Raw genomic sequence first — 24359 nt, forward strand, 5'->3', positions numbered from 1 at the left:
GGTGTGTTTTCAGATCCAAGTGAAAATATAACCTTTTGTTAATAGGGGTGGGGAGTGTGATCTGAAACACCTTTCCCCCGGTGTATAAGAAAACAAAATCCAGACACATCTCATAACTGGTTTTGACTGACACAACTTGCTTTCCCCCCAAGGCATCTTCTTTGTTTAAAAAAAAAAAAAAAAAAAGGCAAAAGCCTGCATTTCAGGAGCAAATCAAAGACTAAATCTGCAGAAGATGGGGTGAGGCAGGAGGCTGGCCAAGCCTTCCCTGTGCTGCAGCTTTAATGATACAGTTCTCTGGGGTGTCATTTGCTCATCTTTGTCGACAGCCTGTAAATGAGGATTGCTCATTCTCAGAATGGCTGCTTTGCCACTGATGGTTTCTGAACCAGAAAGCGAGGAAGCAAGCCCACAACTTGGGGAGAGTTCACGAAGCCAGGCATCTTCATGGATGTTTAAAAACTGATTATTTTCAATGTTGTGGCAATTATATTTTCACGCCCCAGTTTCATCCCAAAATTATGGATGGCCCAAGTCAGAGCAGAAAAAGTCTAGCTCCTGAGATTGCAACATTGATTTAGCACTAAAGTCTTGTATTTTGTCTGTGTTTCCAAAAATACCCAGTCTCAAGTGACAAAAGTCACAATGAGGACACTGTGGCATCCACAGACTCCTTCCTCTACCCCCAACAGTGACAAGTGAGCTGGAAACAGTTTTCTTTCATCTTCACTGAGGTCCCAGGAAATGTCTGTAGGAACATGAAGTCTATCTTACAGACATGGAGGCTGAAGATCCAAGTGTAGATTAGCTTGTCCAATGCCACCACACATGCCAAACTTTACGCAGATCAGATCTTACTCCACCAACCCCATGGGACAGCTGACTATCAGCCAGAACATAGGATATTGCTGCTGAAGTTTGGGGGGAACCCAAACACAGATAACACTGAGACCTTCTTATACTCTCAGAGAAAGAATCCAGGGATGAGACAAAGGAAGGATTGGTGGAAAGCTTGATTGCAGGGTAGAAAAACACTCAAGAGGAAAGTCTGGGTTCCTGGACAGAGTTACACTGGGTGGGACTTTAGAGAGATTGTTTTATGGACAAATTTGAGTGGAGCAGAGGGAGGATTATTCATGAGTTTAAGGCAAGGAATTCTAGCAACATGGTGAGACTTTCCTAAAAGGGATTAATGTTCTTCGTATTGATAACACAGGGTTTTAGGATGTGCTGAAACCTGAGAAGCACCATGGAGGCAGCTTCTGCAAAGCTGGTGGTGATCAGGAGACACCAGGGGTGGTTTATAGTGCCTGTTGGGTGGGCCACATTGATCCAAGCTGGTGTTGGGTAGTCTTGAGTCTTTACTGTTGGAATGATCACATGACAACATAATGTGGTCTAGCTCTGCAGTGACATTAGCCTCCCACTGCTAAGACATTCCACCTTGTCCCTAGCCCTCCTATCTAGATGATCTGAATAAGGAGAATGTTCAACACTTGATGAATCCCACTTGACTTACTTCTTTTTTTCCACAGCTCTACTTAATATTTATCTCGGCAACAATTAAATTTTCTTTTTTTTTTTTTTTTTTTTTGGTTTTTCGAGACAGGGTTTCTCTGTGTAGCTTTGTGCCTTTCCTGGAGCTCACTTGGTAGCCCAGGCTGGCCTCGAACTCACAGAGATCCGCCTGGCTCTGCCTCCCGAGTGCTGGAATTAAAGGCGTGCGCCACCACCGCCCGGCCAACAATTAAATTTTCATCCCATGTTTTCCTTTTCCTCCATTGATCCGATCTACATACTTTTCATCTCTTCTTCATCATTAAGTGATTGGTGGCCAACAAGCCTTACAAGAACATGGAGGGACAAAACTAATTCATTCCTTGGTCAACTCACCATACATAGAGAGCTACTAATATCACCCACTGCTCCAAACCCTTGGAAACTCTGAGCTTATGTTCTAGTGAAAGGCACTCAGTAAATAATATAACTAACACGAACTATGAGATTTATTCTGAGATTGGGAAATACCAAAGAGGCAAAGTCACAGAGAAATGCCAAGTAATGATGGATGGAATACTAAATGATAAGTTCAAGAGAGGACTTTTTGAAGTGATCCCTGAAAAAAGTTGATAAGTGATGGAAATGGGTCCTGGAAATTCTGGACAAGAGCATTGAGGGCAGAGATACTGGTAAATACAAGGGGCTGGAGACTAGCAGGAGGATTCTGGGAATATGAGGGAGAGTTGGGATGTGGTTGGGACTGTGTGATTGAGTGATGGCCAGACCAATGGATCATGAATGAGTATAATAGAGGTGTGTAGAGTAGAGTGCTCTAGCTGGAGTTCAAACTTTACTCCAAATGAGGTAGAAACTCTGTGTGATCGTGATATAAAGCCATATCTGGACTTTGTCCTGTTGAGACCACAGTAAGAAGTCCCCTGCCGAGGTCTAGGTAAAAGATGACAGCAACCTAGGTTTGGATGAGCCTTTCTCTCTTCTTTCCCCTTTCCCACCCTGATCATTTCATAGATTTGTACTACTTGCTTATCCCACTTAAAAGAATGACCAACTAAAGGACATTTCATGGGACCTTTTCACATTAGCATCCATTATGTTGCATCTTTTGAGACATGTGTACTTCTGCTAATAATGTTGCAGAAAGACAACCCTCTTCATTTAAGTAGAGCAGATCAATAAGAGCTGTATTTCCGTTTACCTAGAGTATGATATTTATTAAAGGAGAAGGACTGTAAACTGGTGTGGTTGAGTCTATTATCTTAATAAAACTACATCTGCAACTATTTCACATTGTCTACCTATGTAACCAATGCTTTTCTGGTTCTCTTTTGTTTTCTGGAGACAATTTTAGGTAATAAGTATCATTATTTCCATTTTCAGAGTGGAAAATTGAAGGTCAGAGATTTTCATGCAAAATCCTGCACAGCAGGAGAGTAAGAAGAGCATCTTCACATCGAAGCCTGACATCACTCTCACTCCAAAGCTGATATGATGTCTAGATATCTAATTGACAGTATTTTTTAAGATGCTAATATCAAGAGCCAGAGGGATAGCTTAGTGGATAAGGAAACTGCATCGAAGCCTGAAGATTCCTAGAATCCACATGGGGAACCTCGCCATATGGAGGTCAGGGAGCATCTTAAAATGTAGGTCCTTACCTTCCACCCTGCCTGAGGCAGGCCCTCTTTGCTGTATGGTACTGCAGTACACCAGGATGTCTGGCCCACAAAGCTTCCTGGGATACTCTCTCTATGTTTCTGACTCTCCCTAGGAACATTGGGATTACAGACATGCTACCAAATCTGGCTTTTACATGGGTTCTGGGGATTTGAACTCAGGTCTTCATGCTTGAACAGCAAATGCTTGACTCCCTGAGCCATCTCCCAAGCTGTATACCTTTCTATTAAGGCACTGTGTCACAGCCCTCACACTATATTGTTTTGTTTGTTTTGATTTGATTTGATTTTGTTTTGTTTTGGATTTTTGCATTAGGAATGTTCAGCCTTTATCAAGTATCATCCTGCCTGTGCATACACACAGGTTGCTGGGCTCCACCCAGAGCTTCTCATTTAGTAGGACTCAGAAGGGGGCTTAAGAATTTTAGGTCCAACAAGTTCCTAAGGATACACCCTTTACTAATCCAGGGACTCCATCCCTGATCTATGTCAATCCCATCCTGTTCCCAAAGGACAAATGGAGATCAAGAGTGACTACTATTTCCAAATACCAGTAAAACCCTCTCCTGCCTGCACTGGGAAAAAGTTTTCATATGAGATAAGCAATTAAGTCTCAGTAATGAAGGCTTGGGGTCTTTTGGCTTCTTTGCTTGATTTAATCCAAGTGCATTAACTGTAGGATACAGTCTTTGTTCTCGTGTTTTCTCCAAGTTTATCGCTCTGGGCACATGAGATCAAGAGGCACCCTGTCCCTGTGTGTGTTTGCTTCTGATAGCCTGTTTTTCCTTCCCTGTTTGAAATGCCTGCTGTTTTGTCCTTACTGGGGTTGTTCAAAAGCACCACTTTGTCGATGGACCAGCTGCCAACCAGCCTGAAGGTTCTCATGGTACCCACCCAGAGCCCTCCCAGGTCACAGAGGTGTTTCACTTTCAGGGAATTGGGAGCAGCTTATGAGCATGAGATCAGATGCAGCCCACAGAGAAATCGACCTGTCCATTTTGACATTGGTGAAACAGATCTCCTTATCCTTCAAGCAAAGGCTTTTTCTCTCTTCTGTGGAGCTTTTGTGGCTCAAGTTCAAGCCAGATGACTTCATAGTTCTGTTCAAAGTAGTTGGTTCCCATATCTACCCTGTCTTCCCCCAGGCAACATTGTCACCTTCTAAGTGACCGATTTCCTGGCCAAAGCCACTACCTACCCCTATAGACAGAGGTAGAACTAAGTTTGCTGAGTAAAGGGGAGAGAAGAGATTTGCGCTTCAAAGCCACACAGACCTGGTGGAGTTCAGGGTTCTCTACATATGTCTCCTTGTTTCCTTTTAGGCTCTGTTTATCAGTTGTCATTGGGGAAGTGCATCAGGATCCTGCACTGTTGTGGGAAAGTGATGAGGTGGTGACATAATGCATGTTGTAAGCACAATGTCTGGCTGGGAAGAGCTGGATAAACACTAGATATGAATCAGGTACTCATAGGCCCCCTGCATTCCCATAGAGATGCTCACAATGAAGGTGAGCATCTTACTCCTGTAAGCTGAGGAGACTCAAGCCCTGATGTGTATGGATCTCTGGGGCTTTATATCTTCACTGTCCCCCCATGGCTGTAGCTCCATGTCTCAAAGACTATTTGTTTTTTCAACCTGAGTCAATGAGAGGGTAAAGCATGGTTCCTACATCAAGTTGTTCAAATACACAAAATTCCTAAGAAAAGTACATTTGCTAAAAGCTCACTTCCCCAGCAGGCATGTGAGTGGTCTTCCACCACCTTTCCTGACCTCCCCTCTCTTATTCCACTCCCATTCTGTTTTTCACCTCTTTGTGTCTAAACTGTTCCTCTCTTCTGTGTTCGTCTCTCATTCCACAAAGCTTTGCAGCAAGCTCAGCATTTTACCCTCTGTAATGTCCATGCCCAAACTCCACCAAACAAGGAGTCTTCCCTTAGGTCGGTTTGCCTCTCTCATGGCTCAATCAGGCTAACTTAACAAGCGCTCTGTTCCTGAAGGCTTGATTGACATGGTCAGTTATTACTAATGAAGGAATAAGTTGCTGTGTTTTATTTTTCTTCTGTGGTTACAAGCTCCTACTGGATTAGATCACCACATTTTATTTCTGTACTTTTCCTCAGCCCAGAATGGCACACTTGTTGCTCCAAAGTATTTGAATGTTGAGAGAGGAGCTCACTCAATGATGCTTTACTGAACAGTCATTAAGGACCAATATGGGAAAGCAGTCAACACGAACATGTAGAATTATAGAGAGGATTTGTGTCATCGTCTAAATGTGGTGTTTTTCTGGGGTCACTGGATTTGGAAGTACTTGCTATATACATGGTGGCTATTTCTTTTCAATATGCTAGTACAGCACCTAACTTCCTGGAGACATTCAAGCAATTTGAAGGGTTTGGGCTTCCAGATGGTTTTTATTTCTGTGTGTTCCCTTTTTCAAAGAAATGGTACTTGACTATTTTGCTAATGACCCAAACCCTCATCAGAGAGAAAATAATCATTATTGCTCTCTCACCTTTGGACTGGGTGGTTTCCATTAGGTTTTCTAGGAAGCTAAATGTTCAAGTGGTTCCATTTAGAGAATGGAAGGGGGAAAAACAGCCCTCTTGGCCATTTGAGAGGAAATAATGACAGACTACGTACACAAAAAGAACACAACTTTCTGATAAATCATGTTAATATGTGACAGATCGCTTCCAGTGTGGGAAGCCGACCTTGAAGACAAACAGTAAAACATGGAAACTTGATAAAAAGCACAAACCAGGCAGTTTCTTAGCACTAAATTAAACTATTGTCTTAGATACATAAATATATAGATACGCATAGTACCCTTCTGCTCCTTGGGGACAATTCATCTTCTCTGTAGCTTGTCCCTATACTTAATGACTGATAATGGATTTTAAAAGAGTATTTAAAAAGCTGAGCCTCTTGAGATTCTATTTTGAATGGAAATTTTCTCTCAACATATTGCATTTTAGAAAATTAAAGGCGACACACACATTGGCATAACATTTACATGCCAGTATCTGAGTCATTTTCCCATTCTGTCGATTGTCTTTGTGGTTAATCATGAAACCAAGAATGTGAAATACATCGTACATGAGTTTACTTGCCTGGGCTCCAAAATGGCTTAGAATAGCTCTTTCAGAAGGGAGGTGGCACATGACCTTGGCCTAGAAGGGGTCAACAACCTCTTTCTGCAAAATACCAACTAAAAGACATTTAAGGCTTATAAGCCAGGCTGCCTCTCTGTCTCCTTTTCTTCTTCCTATGCCCCTTCCTCATTCTCTTCTCCTTCTCCTCCTTTTCTTCCTCCTCTTCCTTTTCCTCTTCCTTCTCTTCATTTTCTTCTTCTTCTCTTCCTCCTTCTTTTCCTTCTCCCCTTGTTGATCTTTAAAATTGATTCAACTCATCTGGGCGGTGATGGTGCACACCTTTAATCGCAGCACTCAGGAGGCAGAGGCAGGCAGATCTCTGTGAGTTCAAGACCAGCCTGGTCTACAGAGCAAGATCCAGGACAGGCTCCAAAGCTACCCGGAGAAACCTGTCTCAAAAAAAAAAAAAAAAAATCCATTCAACTCTACATATGTAGAACTGTAGAGCAGTAGCTAAGATTACATGTCAATGGTGTGGCATTATCTCACAAAATTTATTTACAAAAAACAGAGAGTGGGTGAGAACTGCATGCTGGCTGTGGATCCTTGACTTCTGGTTTAGAGTGGTGTGTGATCCTATGCCAAACCACAAGCTGTTTGTGTCTCTTGGTGGACTTTAGACCTTCATGTCAGTCCACATGCTTGAAGCATGAGTCCAGCTTCCCAGTTTTATCTACTTTAGGTAGGATGCTAGTGTGTTCCCCTGTCTTAAATTACCAATTCTATATATGCTTAATTGTCAGTCTGTGAAAGGGAAATCAGCATTTGCAGGAGGAGCTACCTTTGAACCTGTCTGCCTGTTCCCATGATCAGGAAAAAGGTGAAGCAGGAAGCATAAGAACACAGTTAGGAACCGGCATGGACTTGGGTGCGGGCATCATCTGACAGTCTCAGCTGAGCCACTTAGTGCCCGCAGAGTGTCCACAGCTTGTCAGGCTCTATATTTGTGGTGCCTGCAAGAGTTGCTGGACTGTCCAAGTGCCTGCTGGCCAAAGGTTTTATTCTGCCCTAGAAGAACAGAACATAAGGGGAAAGAGAGTCTGAATCAAGTTGTCCCACTGAAAGCAATGCCCTGGCAAGGGCCTGTGTTCTGGCAGGAAGATAAGCTTTCTCTACACAAGCCAAAGCTCATTCCATAACATATACCTATAGATGCCTGCAGAACCCTGGAGACAGAATGGCCAACCAGAAGACTTTCTGTTTCTGGAAAGCTCACAGTCTGGTACAAAGCACGGGATAGCGAGGGAGCTTTAAACACCCAAGTGTCCCACAACCTAATGCCATGCTTTGTTCTCATCATCAGACTGGCAACAAACAAAACAAAATGCACAAACATCAGCAGGCATTTATTCTAGGACAGAGAACACTCATGCTCTTTAGACTCAAGTTCACATGGATAGAATCTTTCGGGGGTGTGGCTCCTGAGTCTGCAGAAACTATAAATGGTATTTCATTTGAAGCAGCAGTTTCCAGAGGAGTCTCAACTACTCAAACATCTGCACAAAAGGCAGGAATGAAGATATCTTTTATTGCCCGACTGCTCATTATGAAACAGGGAACCCGTAGGTATCCAGTGTTAGTGGGAAGCTTTGCAGATGTGACATCCACACTAAGAGATACAATGAGACCATGGGAAACAATGTGGTTGATCTATTTATTATTGTAAATTAATCACTGAGAATCTATCTACCTGATATTTAAAGGGGACTTTTGCTTTGAGATAGTGTCTCTCACTATGTAGCCCAGACTAGCCTCAGACTCATGATCTTTCTGCCTCAGCTTCCTGAGTGCTGGAACAATAAGTGTGTGTCATCATGTCCAGTTCATGGGAAAAGTTTAAAATAAAAATCGGAACCAATTGTGATTACTGAAGTATGTGTGCATATAGTTTGTAAACTTGGTAGAATATACATTATCAGATATGGCTAATGAGAAGTCAAAGGGTTGTCCCTTCCCTGTCTCTCCAGCTGACTACATTTTAGCCTTTTGTATTTAAAAATGACCATTTCATAATGAGTCCTGGGATGGGTGCAAATGAAAGACTATCCACCCTGTATGCCTACCTGTGTCCAGAAGTGGCTATAGTTCACCGTCTAAGAGACTAGTTAAATCTACACACTCAACCCCTCGTGGTTGTTTTGAACAATGTTTCTTAGAGAATGGCAGGGGTGCGGGTGGGGGGGAGGAGAAAGAGGCCATTCCTTTCTGCATGTCTTCTGGAGATGTGTAAAGCCACAGTTCTCTGATACTCTCTGGAAGTCAACATAATCCAAAGGTCCTCAGTTGGTAATGTTTGCAGTAAGATTGCAGCATCTTAGCATTTGAGTGTTTTCACATTACACTCATTTAAACATCTGTGATTCGTTATCGTAAATATCACAGTTGCGTGAGACCATATGCTTCAGCTTGAAGCGTATATATAAAGAAGGAAACGTGAGCTATAAATCTCAAGAACCTTAGGCTTGCCGTGGGTATGTTAAAAGAACATTTCAAGACACGTGGGCCCTTCTATAATCACAGTAATATACTTGAGATCCCATAGAAGAATCCTTCAATTGTGGAAGTTGCCACTCTTGATGGGAAGCTATGATTTACATTTGGCTCATGCGCTTCCATGGTAATTCAGGTTGGAAGAAACAAAGCACAGAAGCCTTTGCCTACCTTGGCTTTAACTTCCTGGGAAAGATACAAGGGTTATTGTGCAGTGAAGAAATCATGAGAAACTAGAATACCTTTACTGAGTGGCAAGACACACTCATCAGACATTGCCCTCCATTCCCAGCATGCTAGAGCTTGGGATAATGCAATACTGCATGAAGTACGCAATACCTCTTGGCAACTAAAGGGTTGAATAGGCATGACCCAAGGGCTGCTTGTGTTTCTGCTGACATCAAAAATATCCATATATGCATACCAGAATTAATTGTGCTTCATGTACTACAAGCCAAATCACTGTATTTTATTTCTTGATTGGGTCTTGTCAACTAGGCAGAGCAGTTTGTAATCACAGCTGGTGAGAGCCTCATCCACGGCAGTTAGGGAGGAGGTGAATGAATGAATTGGTTGCAACCACAATGAATCCACTAATACTCTTGGGTTGCCATCTCTGTGCTGGACTGACACTAAGAATAGCTGGAGAGGAACAGATTCAGGAAGTTCTTGCCCCCAGAGAGTTCCCAGGTTACCAGAGTGAAAGTCCTGAGAAAATGTTCAAAGCGCAAACTAGCGTTACAGGGGCTGTAGTCGTTTGACTGAGACACCTGTGTTGACTGCCTTAAAACCATGAGCCTCGAATTATGACAGGAACATACTCTAGGGAAGACAAACACTGCTGCCTTAGTTCATGCCCTTGGCTCCCAAACAACATCCTGTGTCCTGGAAAATGTTTCTAGACTCTCTTCTGAAGTTCAGTCCATCTTTCCATAGAAGCACTCCAGGTATCCCAAGAGAAGAAGAGTGGGGAGTTCAAAATGCCCCAGGATTTTAGAACAAAGATACAGGACCACTTATTGCCCACCAATTGCCCATGACTTTGATGGAGACCAAACCTGACATTCCAAAGACTGGATGAAATTCCTGTGCTGCCTTTGGTCCCAGGACTTGTGGTAACTTAGGAAAATAGCAAGGTACAGGTCTGTGCTTAGCCTGGCTGTCAAGAGTTCTTTAGTAAGATGGAGGTAGCTCACTCCTCTCTTCTGTTGCTTAGCTTTACAGACATCACTTTAGTAGGAGCTGTTGACTAGATTTTGGTGTTCTGATCTGCAGAATGGCATCTCTAGACCCCGTAGATGGATCTCTCATGTCCTCCCAGAACCCAGACATTCCCTTGGAATTGTCCCATGTGTGGTATTTGGCTATTGCTCTCAGGGTTCCCCCTGGTAGGCATCTTCACTTTAAGATTCTGTTCAACTTATGCCTTGGACGATTATTATAGCTTTGTGCAGAGAGTGGTCAGCTTCCTATTGAGCCAGGTGCTTCTAGACCATGGAACAGCTTTCTGCACCCAGAATAACCCAGACTTCCCCCTTCTCAGAGGGCAGGGATTTGTGATTACTGTACCAGTTTTACTCTTTTTTACTAAAGGAATAGTCTTTATTTCCATAAGCTTCAGTTCTCCTTACCTATAAAACAGTGCTTTTATGGGACCATGGGAGATTTAAGGAATATTATTGGTTAGATGATAGGCTCACTGCTGAGAGTGCAGAGAATGCTCTGTAGATGGGAACTATTAGTAAGGAGGTCAGGTGCCCCACTGAAAAGACAACACTATTATACTCCACAGAGTGCCTTTAAAATCTGGAGGAAAGTGTTTTTGTGATTCTCAGTGTCTATTCAATATGAACCAAGACTCTCTGATGCCAGGGCCACTCACACTAACTAAATTGGAATGAAATAAGTGTCTGGTGTCTTATGGCACCTCTAGCTACATCATAAATCAAGGCTTGATGTTTTACATATATTCTAATATTTTACATATTTTTGATACCCAACTGACTTGTCTACTTTGGTGAAACAAACTCATTCAAGATTGGCTTATTAAATTTTATGTGAAAAAAACCTGGTTTTATAGCTAAGCATGTATACACTCAGTTGTCTAGGGCAAATTCAATTTTGTAATAAATTCTGTGAAAATTAGGCTAAGATTGGCTTCCAAGGCTGTTTTTAGAAAGCTCAGCTCTTCAGTGATACAAGATATATTTGTTGATAAGCTTTTGCCTCTGTGCCTCTGGGAATGGCAAGCCTGCTCTCTGATTGGCTCACTCTCCCTACTGGGAAGAATTTATTACATTGAATTATGGTCTGCCTATTTGTAATTTCTACCATATGCTACTTATTTGGCCTTTTGACACAATGAATAAATGGAACACTGAGCTTCAACATGGCAGCCCTCCAAATCATCCCAGGGTCAACTTTCTAGACTCTAAATATCATGGAGGAAGATAGCACATGGTATTCATCTCTGTGTTGGCATTTGTTCCTTCTTGTCTACTGTCCCGCACATTATAAGTGAACAAATGACATTTTAAATGGCTACTGGATAAATATGTTGAGCTTCGGGATAATCCAATTCCCCCATTGTATGAGAATCATCTACCCCTGGATTCTATCCCAATACATTGCTCAGTAGTCAGGCATGTTCCATTTGAAAGAACCCAGTGACAGGCAAATTATCTCATCCAGAAAAAACCAGGCCTTCTAAGTGATAACCTGAATTCCTGTAGGCATTTCCAGGATTTGAATAAATATGAGGTCAGATAAATATCACTATTCACCTTGCAGTACGCCTTCTCTACACAGCTGGATCCCCTCCCTTCCCCCTTTTCTCCCTGAGCTTTCTCTCCATGTGCTTCTGCAGGATCTCAGAGCATCTCCCAAGTGCTCTCTTGTCCTCCCCTTGACTGGCATTTCTGGAAGGCTCTTAGAGGAAGGGCTCCCTCACTGTCCTATTGTGGCAACAACCCTCTCTCAAGATCCCAAATGTATGGCTTCCTTAAGAAGTGGAAGCATCCCCTCACTGTCTTTGCCTTTCCAGCAGCAGAGCAAAGCCAGTGAACAGGGCAAGGCTGCCATTCCCCAATAACACTTGGCTTTCAGAAACCAAAATAACAGAGACTGAGAATCTTCCATTTGCCAATGACTTGCAAATCTTAGAGCTTATATATTCAACTTCCCCCCTGAGCTGTGGACCCACAGGGCTGGCCAGGGAAATAGTGTCACATCTTTTTGCTATCTATCTTCTAGTTCTGTACCTGTCTCCAGGTACACACACTGTCCTCCTTAAAGACTATGTCTTCCATAGGAAAATCTGCTGGTAGAGCCAAGAGGAACATGGAATTTTAAGACTTGTCAGGGTATCAGACACAGCTGGGCTCTGAGTTCCAGGGCACCCTGCCACAAGTGAGTATCCCCATGATGACAACTGTGAGGGCATTAATCCTTACTGTAATAACTGGAGGAGATCTCTCCTGTGTTCGCTTACCCTGGAGATACTCAGTAAGAGGCACACGAATTACACACACACGAATTAATAGGGACATGGCAAGCTAAAGGCTCTGTAAGGAGGCTAGTTGACTCATCTAAAGTGACCAAGGCGATCTCTACACAACCAGATGTAGCAGTTCTCAGCCTTGCTGAATCCACAGCTCCATCTCACTGGCTGAGGAACTTTCTGATCAACATTCACCTGCACTCACGTCATTATTTCTCAGTCTGATTTGCGGCGTGGCTTCAAAGGCTTGGCTACCATGTTATAGTCCTCATGGTTCCTCTTTCAACACAGTTGAGCATGTACAATGTCAGGCTCTTTGCAATGTATAAAATTACTCCATCTCCAACTCCAAATTCATAATCACCATGGGACAGACTTGCTCAGCATCCAATCAGAAAGCAGCCTTCCATGATTTAAAGATATGAAAGACGAGTTTGACAGAAAAGAAGAAACTGGAAGCTAGCAGCCCTATTTTTAATGGTCTGCAGATGTAAAAAAAAAAAAAAAAAATCCTCTGAAAGGAGATGTGGGCTCTGTCTTTTTCTAAGAGGAAACCCTTAAAGGTTTACATGACAAAAATAGGTTTGTACTGAGGATTCCCTTGGCTGAATCATTCATTATATCTTCCCTGACATGGTAGAATTGAAACTCTATTTTATCAAAGTTGGAATTGATGCGTGAGATGGTATTAAGGCTGTTTTATGAGTACTGTTCGACTATCAAATCTACACAGTCTTTGGAGGTACAAATCCACTCCTGAGCTCATCTGTCATGGTGAGATGCTGCCAGGACCTCACATAAGTTCTGTGGATGTCAGAACACTTCTGAGCCAAACATAGAGCCCAGAATAAAGCCCAGTGCATCCAGGAAGCAGGAGGGTATCATGAATGGAGGCTGGAGGATGGACTCGCCATCACTGTGTACCCCCCAGCAAAAGTGGTACTGCACACATGTGGGTGATGGTTTATTGTCCAGATGGTGTGAGGGTTTGGGAGAACAGGTGAAGTGTTGTTTGTCATTCACAGAGTCTCCAGGCTAAGCCCACAAGTTCTTTCAGTGACTCTGAAAGTGCTAGTGACTCTGGGTACGGGTGGGATATGGAGGGGCATGAAGGGCCATCATGTTGGTGTCATACATTTATCTCATGGAGGTTCATCTGATGGTTCTGAACTAAACACCACTTTATTAATTAGAAAGGCCTTGTTCACCAAGCCCCCAGATGTTGAAATTCAACAAATATGCTAGCCCTTTTTGAAATATCAGGGCAGTTGAACTTCATGTTTTTAGCTAGCCAAAGGGACCTGGAAAGACAGGTAAAATTCACTGAGAGAATAAACGGTTTATATTTGCCTGTATAGGATAGTATCAAGTCTCTGAAGATGGCTAGGACAGTTAGTGCTTTGAAGTGATACAGTTTGGGGGATTTTCAAGGCAGTTGGAGGCACGTTGATATCTTGGAATCTACAGTGTGATTGAATCTGACAAGTGCTATAGATCAAGACTTCTGTATACCACGGAAAGAATCATTTTCTTGCTCGTGTGGGTAGCAATGCTAGCAGCAGATCCTGTCTGTGTGAAGCCTTCAGTTCCCAGGATGGCTGACTCACAGTCTTCCCTCCCAAACCACACAAATCCTTACGCCAGTACACAACAACTCTGAGCATGAGTGCTGAGAGAATTTACAGCATGTGCAGTTTGCAAGCCTCAAACAATGCCTACAACCTTTAGAACCATTGTCCATCAAAGATGGGAGAGCAGAGGCCACAGACGGAGCCAAATGCCCTTATAAGTATATCATAGGCCCCGTGTATCTGTAGGAGCAGAACTCTTCAGTACTTAGCAGATAAATTTAAATCCATCTGCATTTTCCTATTTCCTGGTAATACAGCTTAATTTTCTCCTCTGCTTCATTTTCTGTGATGGTAAGAAATCTATGCCTTTGGGGTTCTCATCCCTAAGAACCAACATTCAAAACAAAGAAAGGGAAAAGCACTGGCATCCGGGTCAGGAAGATTAAGGCCCTTAATTCATGTGGCAAACTTTCCATTTCAGCTGTGGCTTTTGTCTCCCAGCTAAAGTTTGTCTTTTCGTGACATTTGCATTAAGCCCAGAGGACATTTTGAGTGGAAACACGCTGAAAGCATAATTGAAACGCTGAGTGGTGCCATTCATCTCATTTGCATTTTCCCCCAGGTGGGGCGTTTTCACCTCCCCCCCTCTTCTCCTGGGGTGCTCACAGATTATCTCAAAGAATGATGTTATGCAATTGATTCCCATAAATCCTCATGTAGGGTGTATAATATGTCTAGCTCTTTCTTTTTTAATTCTTTCTAGAAGCTATTTTAAATGTCAGCATGATAAAGTATGTGAAGAAATTTCCAGTAGGTTCAAAAGATCATGGACGGACAGATCAGTGCCTTCCTTCCGCCAACACGGAGGTTTTAGATATTTGTCCACAAGTTTAATTGTGCATTAAAATTTTTCCTTTGAGTCATCTATGGAAATATCATTGGGAGCTACTAATGCCGTGAACATTGTCACTATAGAAACAAACATTTTAGAGCATCATAAACTATGGAATTCTTCCGTAGATGTGTTTTTTAAACTCTGCACCTCTGGACATACACTGCCTTCATCTCTGTGCCAAGTTGGCACCTCGCTGATGCTTTGGAGAAACAACACATTTACTAATAGGAGATTGTGAGGTACGGCCATTGTTGTCAATTGTATACCTCAATTGGGAATTTAATATAGTATTAGAATAGGTAAGAAATAGATTTTTTTTTAAAGTCTCTTTTCTATGGGATAAATTATTTCTCTTTAATGAACTATTCTTCACTTACACCAGTCTTTCTGATGTCTAACTGGTCACCATGTAGGAGCCATCTGGATTTGAGCCTTCTCTAGAATGTGTGTTTTTATCAACTCTTCACTACCAATGTTATGTATATTATTTCATCCCAGACTCTGCTGCTGTGATTTAAGTGTAATAGGCTTTGAACCCTTGCTCCCTAGGAGCTTGAGGAAGCCTTAGGGAGTGGTGCCTGGTTGGGGGAAGTGTCACTGGGAGGAATTTGGCCCTCAAGGTTTGAAGCTCAGCCCAACTTCCTGTTCATTCCTGATTATGGACACAATATGCCTTGCTGCTCAGGCTCCTGCTGCCATGCCTTCCCGCCATGACGGACTGTGTCTCCTCAGACTGTGAACCAAGACAAACATTTCTCCCTTCAGTTATTTCTTGTATTTGGCCACAGTGACGAGAAAAGTAATCTGTACATCTGGCTATCAGACCTGGGCTAGAAACTGATGGAGATAGAGCTTAGCCCAGGTCAGGGATTCCGAAGAAGTGCCAGGCAGCAGAGAGGTGCTTGTGACTCAAATTACTTTCATTGATTTGGATTTTTAGGTTTATTTTAATATATACTTATGGGAAAAGTACAGTTTTTATGTTCTACATTGTCTCAGTTACTTTTCTATTGCTGTGACAAAACACCGTGGACAAGAAAGCTTATGAAATATAGCATTTAATTGGGTTTATGGCTTCAGAGAAAGCTGTGTCTTGATCTGCAAGTAGAAGGCTGAGAGAACACGCTGGGAATGGCCAGTCTTTTGAAACCTTAAAGACTGCCCTAGAGACAACGCACCTCTTCCTCCACACAGTTTCACCAACTGGGGACCAAGTATTCAGGCAGATACGCAGAGGTGGAGCGTTCTCATTCAAACCGTTATATACACATCATCCTCCCTCCCCAGAGAGGAACGTCTACCTGGGACTGATATGAGAAGAGAAGGAGGGATTACGATCCTGAATGTGGACATAAAGCTCTCAGTGCTGTGTCTGTTTTAGGAACTATCCCAGATTAGGTTTAAACAGAGTGAACTGCTCATAAATAGTCCTTCAGCGTTGTGTCTGCCGTGGGTAAAGCACCGTAGTGCTGTAGCTTTACTTTGCTTAAAATCACTTTTCCTTCTCAGTACTCTCCCCAGGAAGGGATTGGGCTTCACCCTGCTAAACAAAGGGGTTCCCAGGCGTATACACTGGACCTCAGAATCAGCCAGAGTGGAGCTGCCTAGATCGAGTGCCCATCTCCATGGTAACAGCTCACTGTTTCTGGTCTGAGCAAGGATGCCTGACTAAAGGAAGAGGATGGGCACTGGAGTAGGGGGACCCTCTGGGAGTGGGAAGCTATGCAGAGGAGGGGATGATGGAGAGTCGGGTGATCATCCTTGTCAGAGAGACAAGTTCAGTCCCAAGAGCTCTGAGCACAGAGGTGTGTGTATCTTGTTTTGTCACAAGGGTCTCAGTGAGCCCATTTCCCAGAAGGCCAGAGTAAAGATGCAGGGTGTTCTAAGATAGAAGGGGTCCAACAGGAGTCCGAATCAGAAAAGAGCTTAGAAACTAGCATGAAAACTGCCATTCTTGTGGCACAGGAGCAGCAATTCACAGAATGCCGGGTCCCCAGCCTCCACTCTGTGCCAGGGATGGCCACGTCCCCAGCCTCCACTCTGTGGCAGGGATGGCCAGGTCCCCAGCCTCCACTCTGTGGCAGGGATATCCAGGTCCCCAGCCTCCACTCTGTGGCAGGGATAGCCAGGTCCCCAGCCTCCACTCTGTGCTGGGGATCATTAGGAAATGCAGAAAACTGGCATTCAGACAAACAGTTTATTATCTAACATCTCGGTTACTGACCTGGTATACATTTGACTCTTGAGGACTTTTTTTCCCCGTTGAATTCTGTGCTTTAAATTAATATTCAGCTAGCACATAAAATGTGAGTCCCTTTGATGTGCCCACCTGTCACCTCTGATGCCCCTCACCGATACCTCTGGTGACCTCCAAAGATTTGCGGGATACCCAAGTGGATTGAGATGTGAAGCTACCCTTCTTTCTAGTTCCTCTGCTACTACGGAGTAAGTGCACCTACAGCTTGGGCACTGAAAACAGGCAGGTCAGACTGGGAGTACGTTCTTGCCCTATGCCTTTCTGTTCATCTAACCCTGGTTAAGCAAGTCCCCAAGTCAGTTTCTTCCTCTGTAAAGTGGAAAATGACGCTTCTACATTATTCTCCGTTATCCTCAGTGGGACTGTCTTGCCCCCAAGGAGACAAAATTTATTTTTGTGTGGGAAGGAATAGGAGTTACTTAGAAAAGAATAAGCTGAGGCAGACATGAACTATGTAGACAAACATCAATGTATCTGTGGTGTTAAATTTTTATGAGAGTGATAAAATTTAGGAAAATATCTAAAATGTCTCTTTAGGGAAGCAGGTAATGAAAAAGTAAAAGCTGAAAACATTGCTGTAGTGTGGTCATGTGGTGAAGAGAAGATATGGACCATGCAGGCCTTGGCACAGAGCTGGGCTGTCAGGAGCCATGGCCATGCAGCTAGTGCTGGCGAATGGTGGATGTCGTGACTGGTCCTTTCGTTCAAGCTGCTCGAATTGGCTTCAGCTGTGATTAGGGACCATGGAAAGCTGTATTAAGGGCATGGGGGCGGGGGGAATGAGCCAGAACCTCTGGGTTTACAGATACGTGGAGTAAGTCTGAATGTGGGAGACTGTGGGCTGTGTGAGTGGATGTGAGCAGGACATGGAGTTCTGGAGAGATTGTAGCTCCATTCTCTATCCCTATCTCTACCACAGGTCAGGAGGACACTGCAAGCCTTGATCTCAATTTGCAGCCTTGTCTCTAGCCTGCCCTGCTCACCACAGGACAGGGGCCCTCATCCCCACCAATAAAGCATCTATTTACTCCTGGATAATAATGGGCTTCAAGGAAGCTATTATTAGCTTCTCATATGGAATAAAAGTGGTTTGTTTATTGCTAAGCACATAAAAATGAATAATAAAACAAGATTCAATTTCTGTTCTGGGCTGTGAAAATAAACAGATAAAGTAGAAATGTATTGATATGATTGATAGGAGGTACGGTACATGGTTTGATGTGTGTAGGTCTTATATTAGAAAACTGTGAGAACAGAGCATGTAGAGAAGTTAGTTGTTTGATTCGTACATTGGTTGGTTTGAGCTGTACCTGGAATCACTTGGGAGGCGAGTCTTAATGAAGACTTGTTTAGGTCAGGTGGCCTATGGGTCTGTGGGGGATTGTTTTGACTGTTAATTAGGAGGCTCCATTATGGGTGGCACCATCCCAGAATAGAAGGGGAGGAGAAAGCTCATCGGAGCAAGCAAGGATCCCTGCATTTATTCTCTCTCTTCTCTGGACTGTGGACATGATGCTTTAACTTCCTGCCTCAACTTTCCCACAGCAGTGGACTGTAACCTGGAATGGTGAGCCAAATAAACATTCTCTCCCCGATGTTGCTTTTGTTTGGGGTATTTTACCCCAGCAGCAGATATGAAACTAGGGCAAACCGAATCGTGGTGGACAGTTAGGAGTTACCAGGGTGAAGACAGCACAAAGCACCTTCGGCCTGGCCAGACCCAGTAATAAAAGCAATGCATGGAAAGGCAAACAGGGGAGCTGCAGAAGTAGGGAAGGTACCAGGCATGGTGATGGAGTCCAGGAGGAGCTGACAGACAGCCTAGACATGGAAGACTTTGATGGCTATGTATCATTCTGCACTGAGAAGCCATGGTCTCAGAAGAGTCAGGTGTATCACAGTGTAAAAGCTCAAGGATGCCCTTAGGACCAAGACTTTGAACGCTCTTCAGGCCCAGTCCCCAGGCCCAGTCATCTCTCTCCCTGCTTCTTGCTTCCTGCCTTAGCCTCTGTGCCTGTCTCCCTTGCTTGTGTCCAGCTCACTCGGTGCAACAGGACTTTTATACACATTGCAGTCGTGTCTCCCTGAAACAGCTCCCCAGTTACTCACAGCAATGCTGGATTCACGTCTGTGTCCCTCATTAGATTTCAAGGACTACTGGTTCTTGTGAGCACTATGAACTCAGCATCTCCCACAACACAGGCTCTTGTTCAGTATTTGTGGAAGATGCAGGCGGAGGGAGGGAAATAAGAAGGGAAGGAGCAAGAACAGGGGGAATTCAATATGAATCCAGGATGCCCACAGTCCTCTCTCTGCCCTTACCTTCCCCATCCCTCCTCAGCTGAGGCCGTCTGATTTGATCCTGTCCACGGACTGTGACCAGAGTCCTCACGCTGGCAATGCTGCCACAAGTCTCTGCAGGTCTTGTCATTTGGGAGTGTGGCTCCCAGTGGATGTGAGCTCTGTGTTGATGACCATGAGCAGTCCCTGGGCAGTCTGCCTCCAAGAACTGAAGCCTTGTAATCCTGAGGAATCATGATGACTAAGATGGAGAGAGGAGGGGAGCAAGAGTTTGAGAACTGCAGATACCAAAGTCTACCCGAGCATTTGTAAAGATGGCCCGGGAGCCTGAACACAGGGTGTGTTAGTCAGGGTTCTCTAGAGCGACGGAACTGACGGAGTGATTACATATATTAAAAGGATATTAGACTGGCTCACAGGCTGTGGCTTGACTACTTCAAAGATGCCTGTCTCCCAATGGAAAGCCAAGAATCCTGTCCTTCACTCCACAAGACTGGTTGTCTCAGCAGTTCCAATCTGGTGCTAGGGTGCTGGCAGATTCTGGGAATGCTGCTAGTCTTCAGGTTACATTGGAACCTGGAAGAAGTAGGTTCTAACACCAGTGAAGGAATGCCAAGGTAGTAGGGTAGATGAACTTGCGAGCAAGAGTAAGGGCAAGTAGGTCAAAAGCAAAAGCTTCCTTCTTCCCTGTCTTTTTAGGTGGGCTGCCACCAGGAGGTGTGGCCCAGATTTAGGGTGTGTTTTCCCACCTTGAATGATCCAGTCATGAAAATCCTTCATAGGCCTGCCTAGCCTAGCAGTTTGGGTTTTAGTTGATTCCAGATGTTAAGGTGACAACCAAGATCAGCCAGCCATCACATGTTGTGACTAAGAGGTAGTGAATGCGGCATACTTCCCGGCTGGGTGGGACTATGGGAGCAGGACTAAGCAGGAAGCTGTGAGGCTCTGACATTCAGTTCTGATCAGATCCCTGAAGGGTTTTATTCTTCAAGGAATTGTCCTTATGCAGTGATGACACTGTCTTGAAGCAGAGTTCTTATCTCCATTTCTTATCTACAAACTGTTTGCTGGTCTTTGCCCTTTTTCCAAGCCAGGATGACCTTACCTAGACACTTCCAGGTAGAGGGGATCAGAGTGGTGGTTTCTTCTTTTTTGTGAAAATGAGACAATATGGGTAAATGCTTAGCTCTGGACCTTGTGTGGAGGAGTGTTCTGTCCATGCCAGCTGTCATGTTAGCCAGCTAATATGATGATTGTTATAAGCACCATCTTCTTGAAAGAGCAAGATTGCATCAGCCCATCTAATCTTTCATGGCTTTACCAGTACTCTAGGACCCAAGTCGACATTGTCTCTAAGAAACATAGAAAAAAAAATTCCCAGTAGTAACATTTTAAGAGACCTAAGCAGATAATAGTCCCAGTGCTTATTGACAGCAGAATTAAAACAGCTACATCCTGGACTATGATCCAGGATAGTCTTTCATTAATTTATTACTATGATATCAGTATAGTCTTGAGTGATTGCTAAGTAGTGATTTGGATAAACTACCCCATGGATGAACCCCACCAAGTCATGTTGAATGAAGGAATTCAAGCACAAAGGTGGTTCCTCCTCAGCAAATGCTATGTATGGTATGGACTCTGGTTTCATCATTGATGGTGATGTGGCCTCTAGGGAGGAGGGGAGCCATTTTACCCAGTAAGGGAGGGGACCAGTCAAATTCTGTGTCGTGATGTGAGTGAAGACATGGCAGACAGCTGCGCTGACACCATAGATCATGCATTGAGTTGTGTGTTCTGTGTCCCATCACGCAGATCTGTGAAGCAGGCAAGGCTGTCAGGTAGAGCACCGAAAACAGGTGGCCATGCTCCTAACTGATGGTTTTGCTTTCACAGGCTTTAGTCACCTGCACTCAGCTGTCATCTGAAAGTGTTAAGTGCAAAATCCCACAGACAGACAGACAGACTGACCGACTGACAATGACAGACACAGAGACATGGGGGGACTAACATAATTAAAGAAAGAGAAACACACATGTAGTGAGACAGACAGAAACAGAGAGTAAGAAAAGAGAAGGAAAGGGAGAGAGAGAAGAGAGAAATGCAGGAGATAGAGAGAGGGGTCAAGGAGGGAGAATGAGGAAAGAGAGAGAATGAGAAAAGAGAGAGAGAGGAAGAATCCCAATGTTTATTGTTAGTAGAATAAAAAAACCTAGTACAGCCAACTGCTGGAATATGATATTGTGATTAGGATCAATAGAGTGGTTTGGATTCTATCCACATAGCTTTTATTACAGAATAGTGTTATAATTGCTCTTTTTATTGCTCATTATTGTTATTAATCTCTTACTGTGCATACTTTATCCATTAAACTTTATCATAAGCATATGTGTGCATAGGAATAAACATACTATATATTTAGTTCTAGCCAGGGCTTCAGGGATGCACTGGGGTCTTAGAAAATAAAACACTTTTCATCTCCAGGACTGTAGTTTGGTTTCTGGCACCTCCACTGGACAACACACATTTAACTGTAACTCCAGTCCTAGGGGGAGATCTAGTGCCCTCTTCTGGTCTCCACTGGCACTTACACTCATATGGCATACCTACATACAGGCATACAAATGAAAAATAAATCTTCAAGAATAAGAAGCTACAAGTGTAGTACGATTCTATGCTTACCTACAAGGAACCTCAAAATCAGTAGCAGAAGGGAGACAGACAAACAGATATAGAGCACATGGAGAGAGCAAGAAAGGTGGAATGATGGGCATGATAGAGGCACCCCAACAGGAAGCATGATCACTCTCATCGGCCACCACTGGTGACATTGTGGAGGACCCAGGTGACTCATCCAAGAGCTTAATGTCTCTATTTTTTTTAACACATAACTAAATCATGACCTTGTTTGCCCATTCCCCATGTGCCCAGAACTACCATCTCTGTCATCACCACATGTCCTTAGAACATAAAAAGCTAACTTATTTCCTTGGCTTTTCTTCTTGCCCATCTCCAGATCACTTTCTAGAGCTCATGTCTATGATATCTCTAGGACTTCAGAGGGCTCTTGTGTGATTCTGAATCCTGTTCTCCACTAGCACCAGAACACATATGTACTGCTCAGACAGTCCACACTGTAGGACAGTGCTCAGCTTCCAAGAAACACCCCAATTTGTTGGCTTTTTTGCTTGTTTCAGAAAGACATTTCCAGAATGCCCTTGCACTCACCAACATCTCTCACCCATTTCCAGTGCAGCTCTCATAAGTGCCCCTGGCTCTCCTCCTTCCTCAGATTCATTTTGTGACTTACCTCCCCACCTCCATGGACACTCCTCGTGTCTTTGAATATACTTAAATGCTGCAGTGCCCTCCATTTCCTGCAGGGCCTGCTGGTCTACCCAGTTTCAAGTTCCAGCTCAGATATTGTCTATTTAGTGCCATCTTTGAAGCTTCTGTTTGTTGTGGTTCTGCTTAAAGAGTCACACATTGCAAAAGCAGGTCACTTCCTTCAAACACACTCTGCCATATCTGACCCTCCCTTCATTCGCAACCTTTGGGGGCAGGACCTGCCCTATACCTCAGCCTCAACAATACTGAACACTTCCTAGAAACTAAAAGTTGATCACGGCTGGGCCTTTCCATGTTTACCTCTTTGAGATGATCTCATGTAGTCTAGGGTGGTCTCAAACTTATGTAGTCAAAGATGATTTTTTTTTCCTGATCCTCCTGCCTCTACCTTCCAAGTGCTGGGCTTATAGGCACCTATCTCCATGCCCAGTTTGTACATTGCTGGAGACCAAATAGAGCATTGTGCATGTTCTACTCTTCCAGCTGAGCTGCATCCCAAGCCCACGGTTGTGTCTTGATTGTGTGAACTCCATCAGCATGGTCCAAGTCACTCTGAGACAAGTGGCTTGGGTCAGGGTAGAGGGTAGCTTGGTGGAGAAGTGGCACACTCTTTCATCCATGTTTAAAAGATCACCAGCATCTCAAGTGTTACGCTGTCCAACATACTCACCCTTATCCCGCTCTTTCTTTTCTTTCCACAGTGACCTTCAGTGACTGCAAGGGTAATGAGAAGCTGCACTATGAGGTCTCAAGCCCGCACTTCAAGGTGAACAGTGATGGCACCTTGATTGCTCTCAGAAACATAACTGCAGTGGGCAGGACCCTGTTTGTCCATGCCAGGACGCCTCATGCCGAAGACATGGCAGAACTCGTGATTGTCGGGGGGAAGGACATCCAGGGCTCCTTGCAGGTAACCCAACTGATTGGTGTGAGTTGCAACAGCAATGTTAGATTCAGTGTCATGTGGGACATGAGCGTTTATCATGTTGGCCAAGAACCTTTCTGTTGTTGGTATCATTGCTATGAGTGGACGAAAAGCCAACCCAAAATGAAAGGTACAGGAGAAGGCCGAGGGAATGCAGTGGTTCATGTAACCAATGACTGCATTTTTAGACTTCCTTCTCCACCACGCATGGCTATGCACTGGTATCTAGACAAGGGCATCATGTGTTTATCTTCTGATTCCACCTTGCTCATTGGCTCTACCTGTGGTTATCCCAGTGTGGAGGCTCCCTGACAAGTCCACTTCATTTTCCAGGCTGAAGTCACCTGATTTTATCTTTTCCTGATGATGTTTCCAACTGCCAACTCATGGACTAGGAGTGAAAGACAATATTTACTCAAAAATTAATGGAAGTGCTATTATCAGAGAAAGAGGGATGGGGATTTGGCATTCCAAGAGCACAGTGGCTCATAGAGCTGTATAGCAAGGTGACCATTCCCCACCGAATGACCGAATAGCTTTTTTGCTATGAATTGACACTCATTCCCTTCCAGATACTCATAGGCAAGTCTCCAACTCTCGCACATATGTGTACAAATCTGATGAGTGTGACATGTAAGCATAGTAATTGTGTCAGGCGGGGCCCTTTGGTTATAATCTGCAGCTGGCCCTTCCTTCTCTAGGGGCCCTTTGACTCTGGTGTCT

General features: G+C 43.9%; 1 protein-coding gene across 2 annotated transcripts in view; it reads left to right on the forward strand.

The window, feature by feature from the left end:
• Nucleotides 1-24359, forward strand: part of Cdh13 (cadherin 13) — a 1005873-nt gene that overhangs the window by 361053 nt on the left and 620461 nt on the right. For both annotated transcript variants that reach the window (XM_028875721.2, XM_028875722.2), the window contains exon 3: nt 23413-23621. In XM_028875721.2, coding sequence (XP_028731554.1) covers nt 23413-23621 — 209 coding nt within the window. The remainder of the gene's footprint in view (nt 1-23412; nt 23622-24359) is intronic.

Source organism: Peromyscus leucopus, chromosome 5 (genome assembly GCF_004664715.2).
Source record: "Peromyscus leucopus breed LL Stock chromosome 5, UCI_PerLeu_2.1, whole genome shotgun sequence".
NCBI lineage: Eukaryota > Metazoa > Chordata > Mammalia > Rodentia > Cricetidae > Peromyscus > Peromyscus leucopus.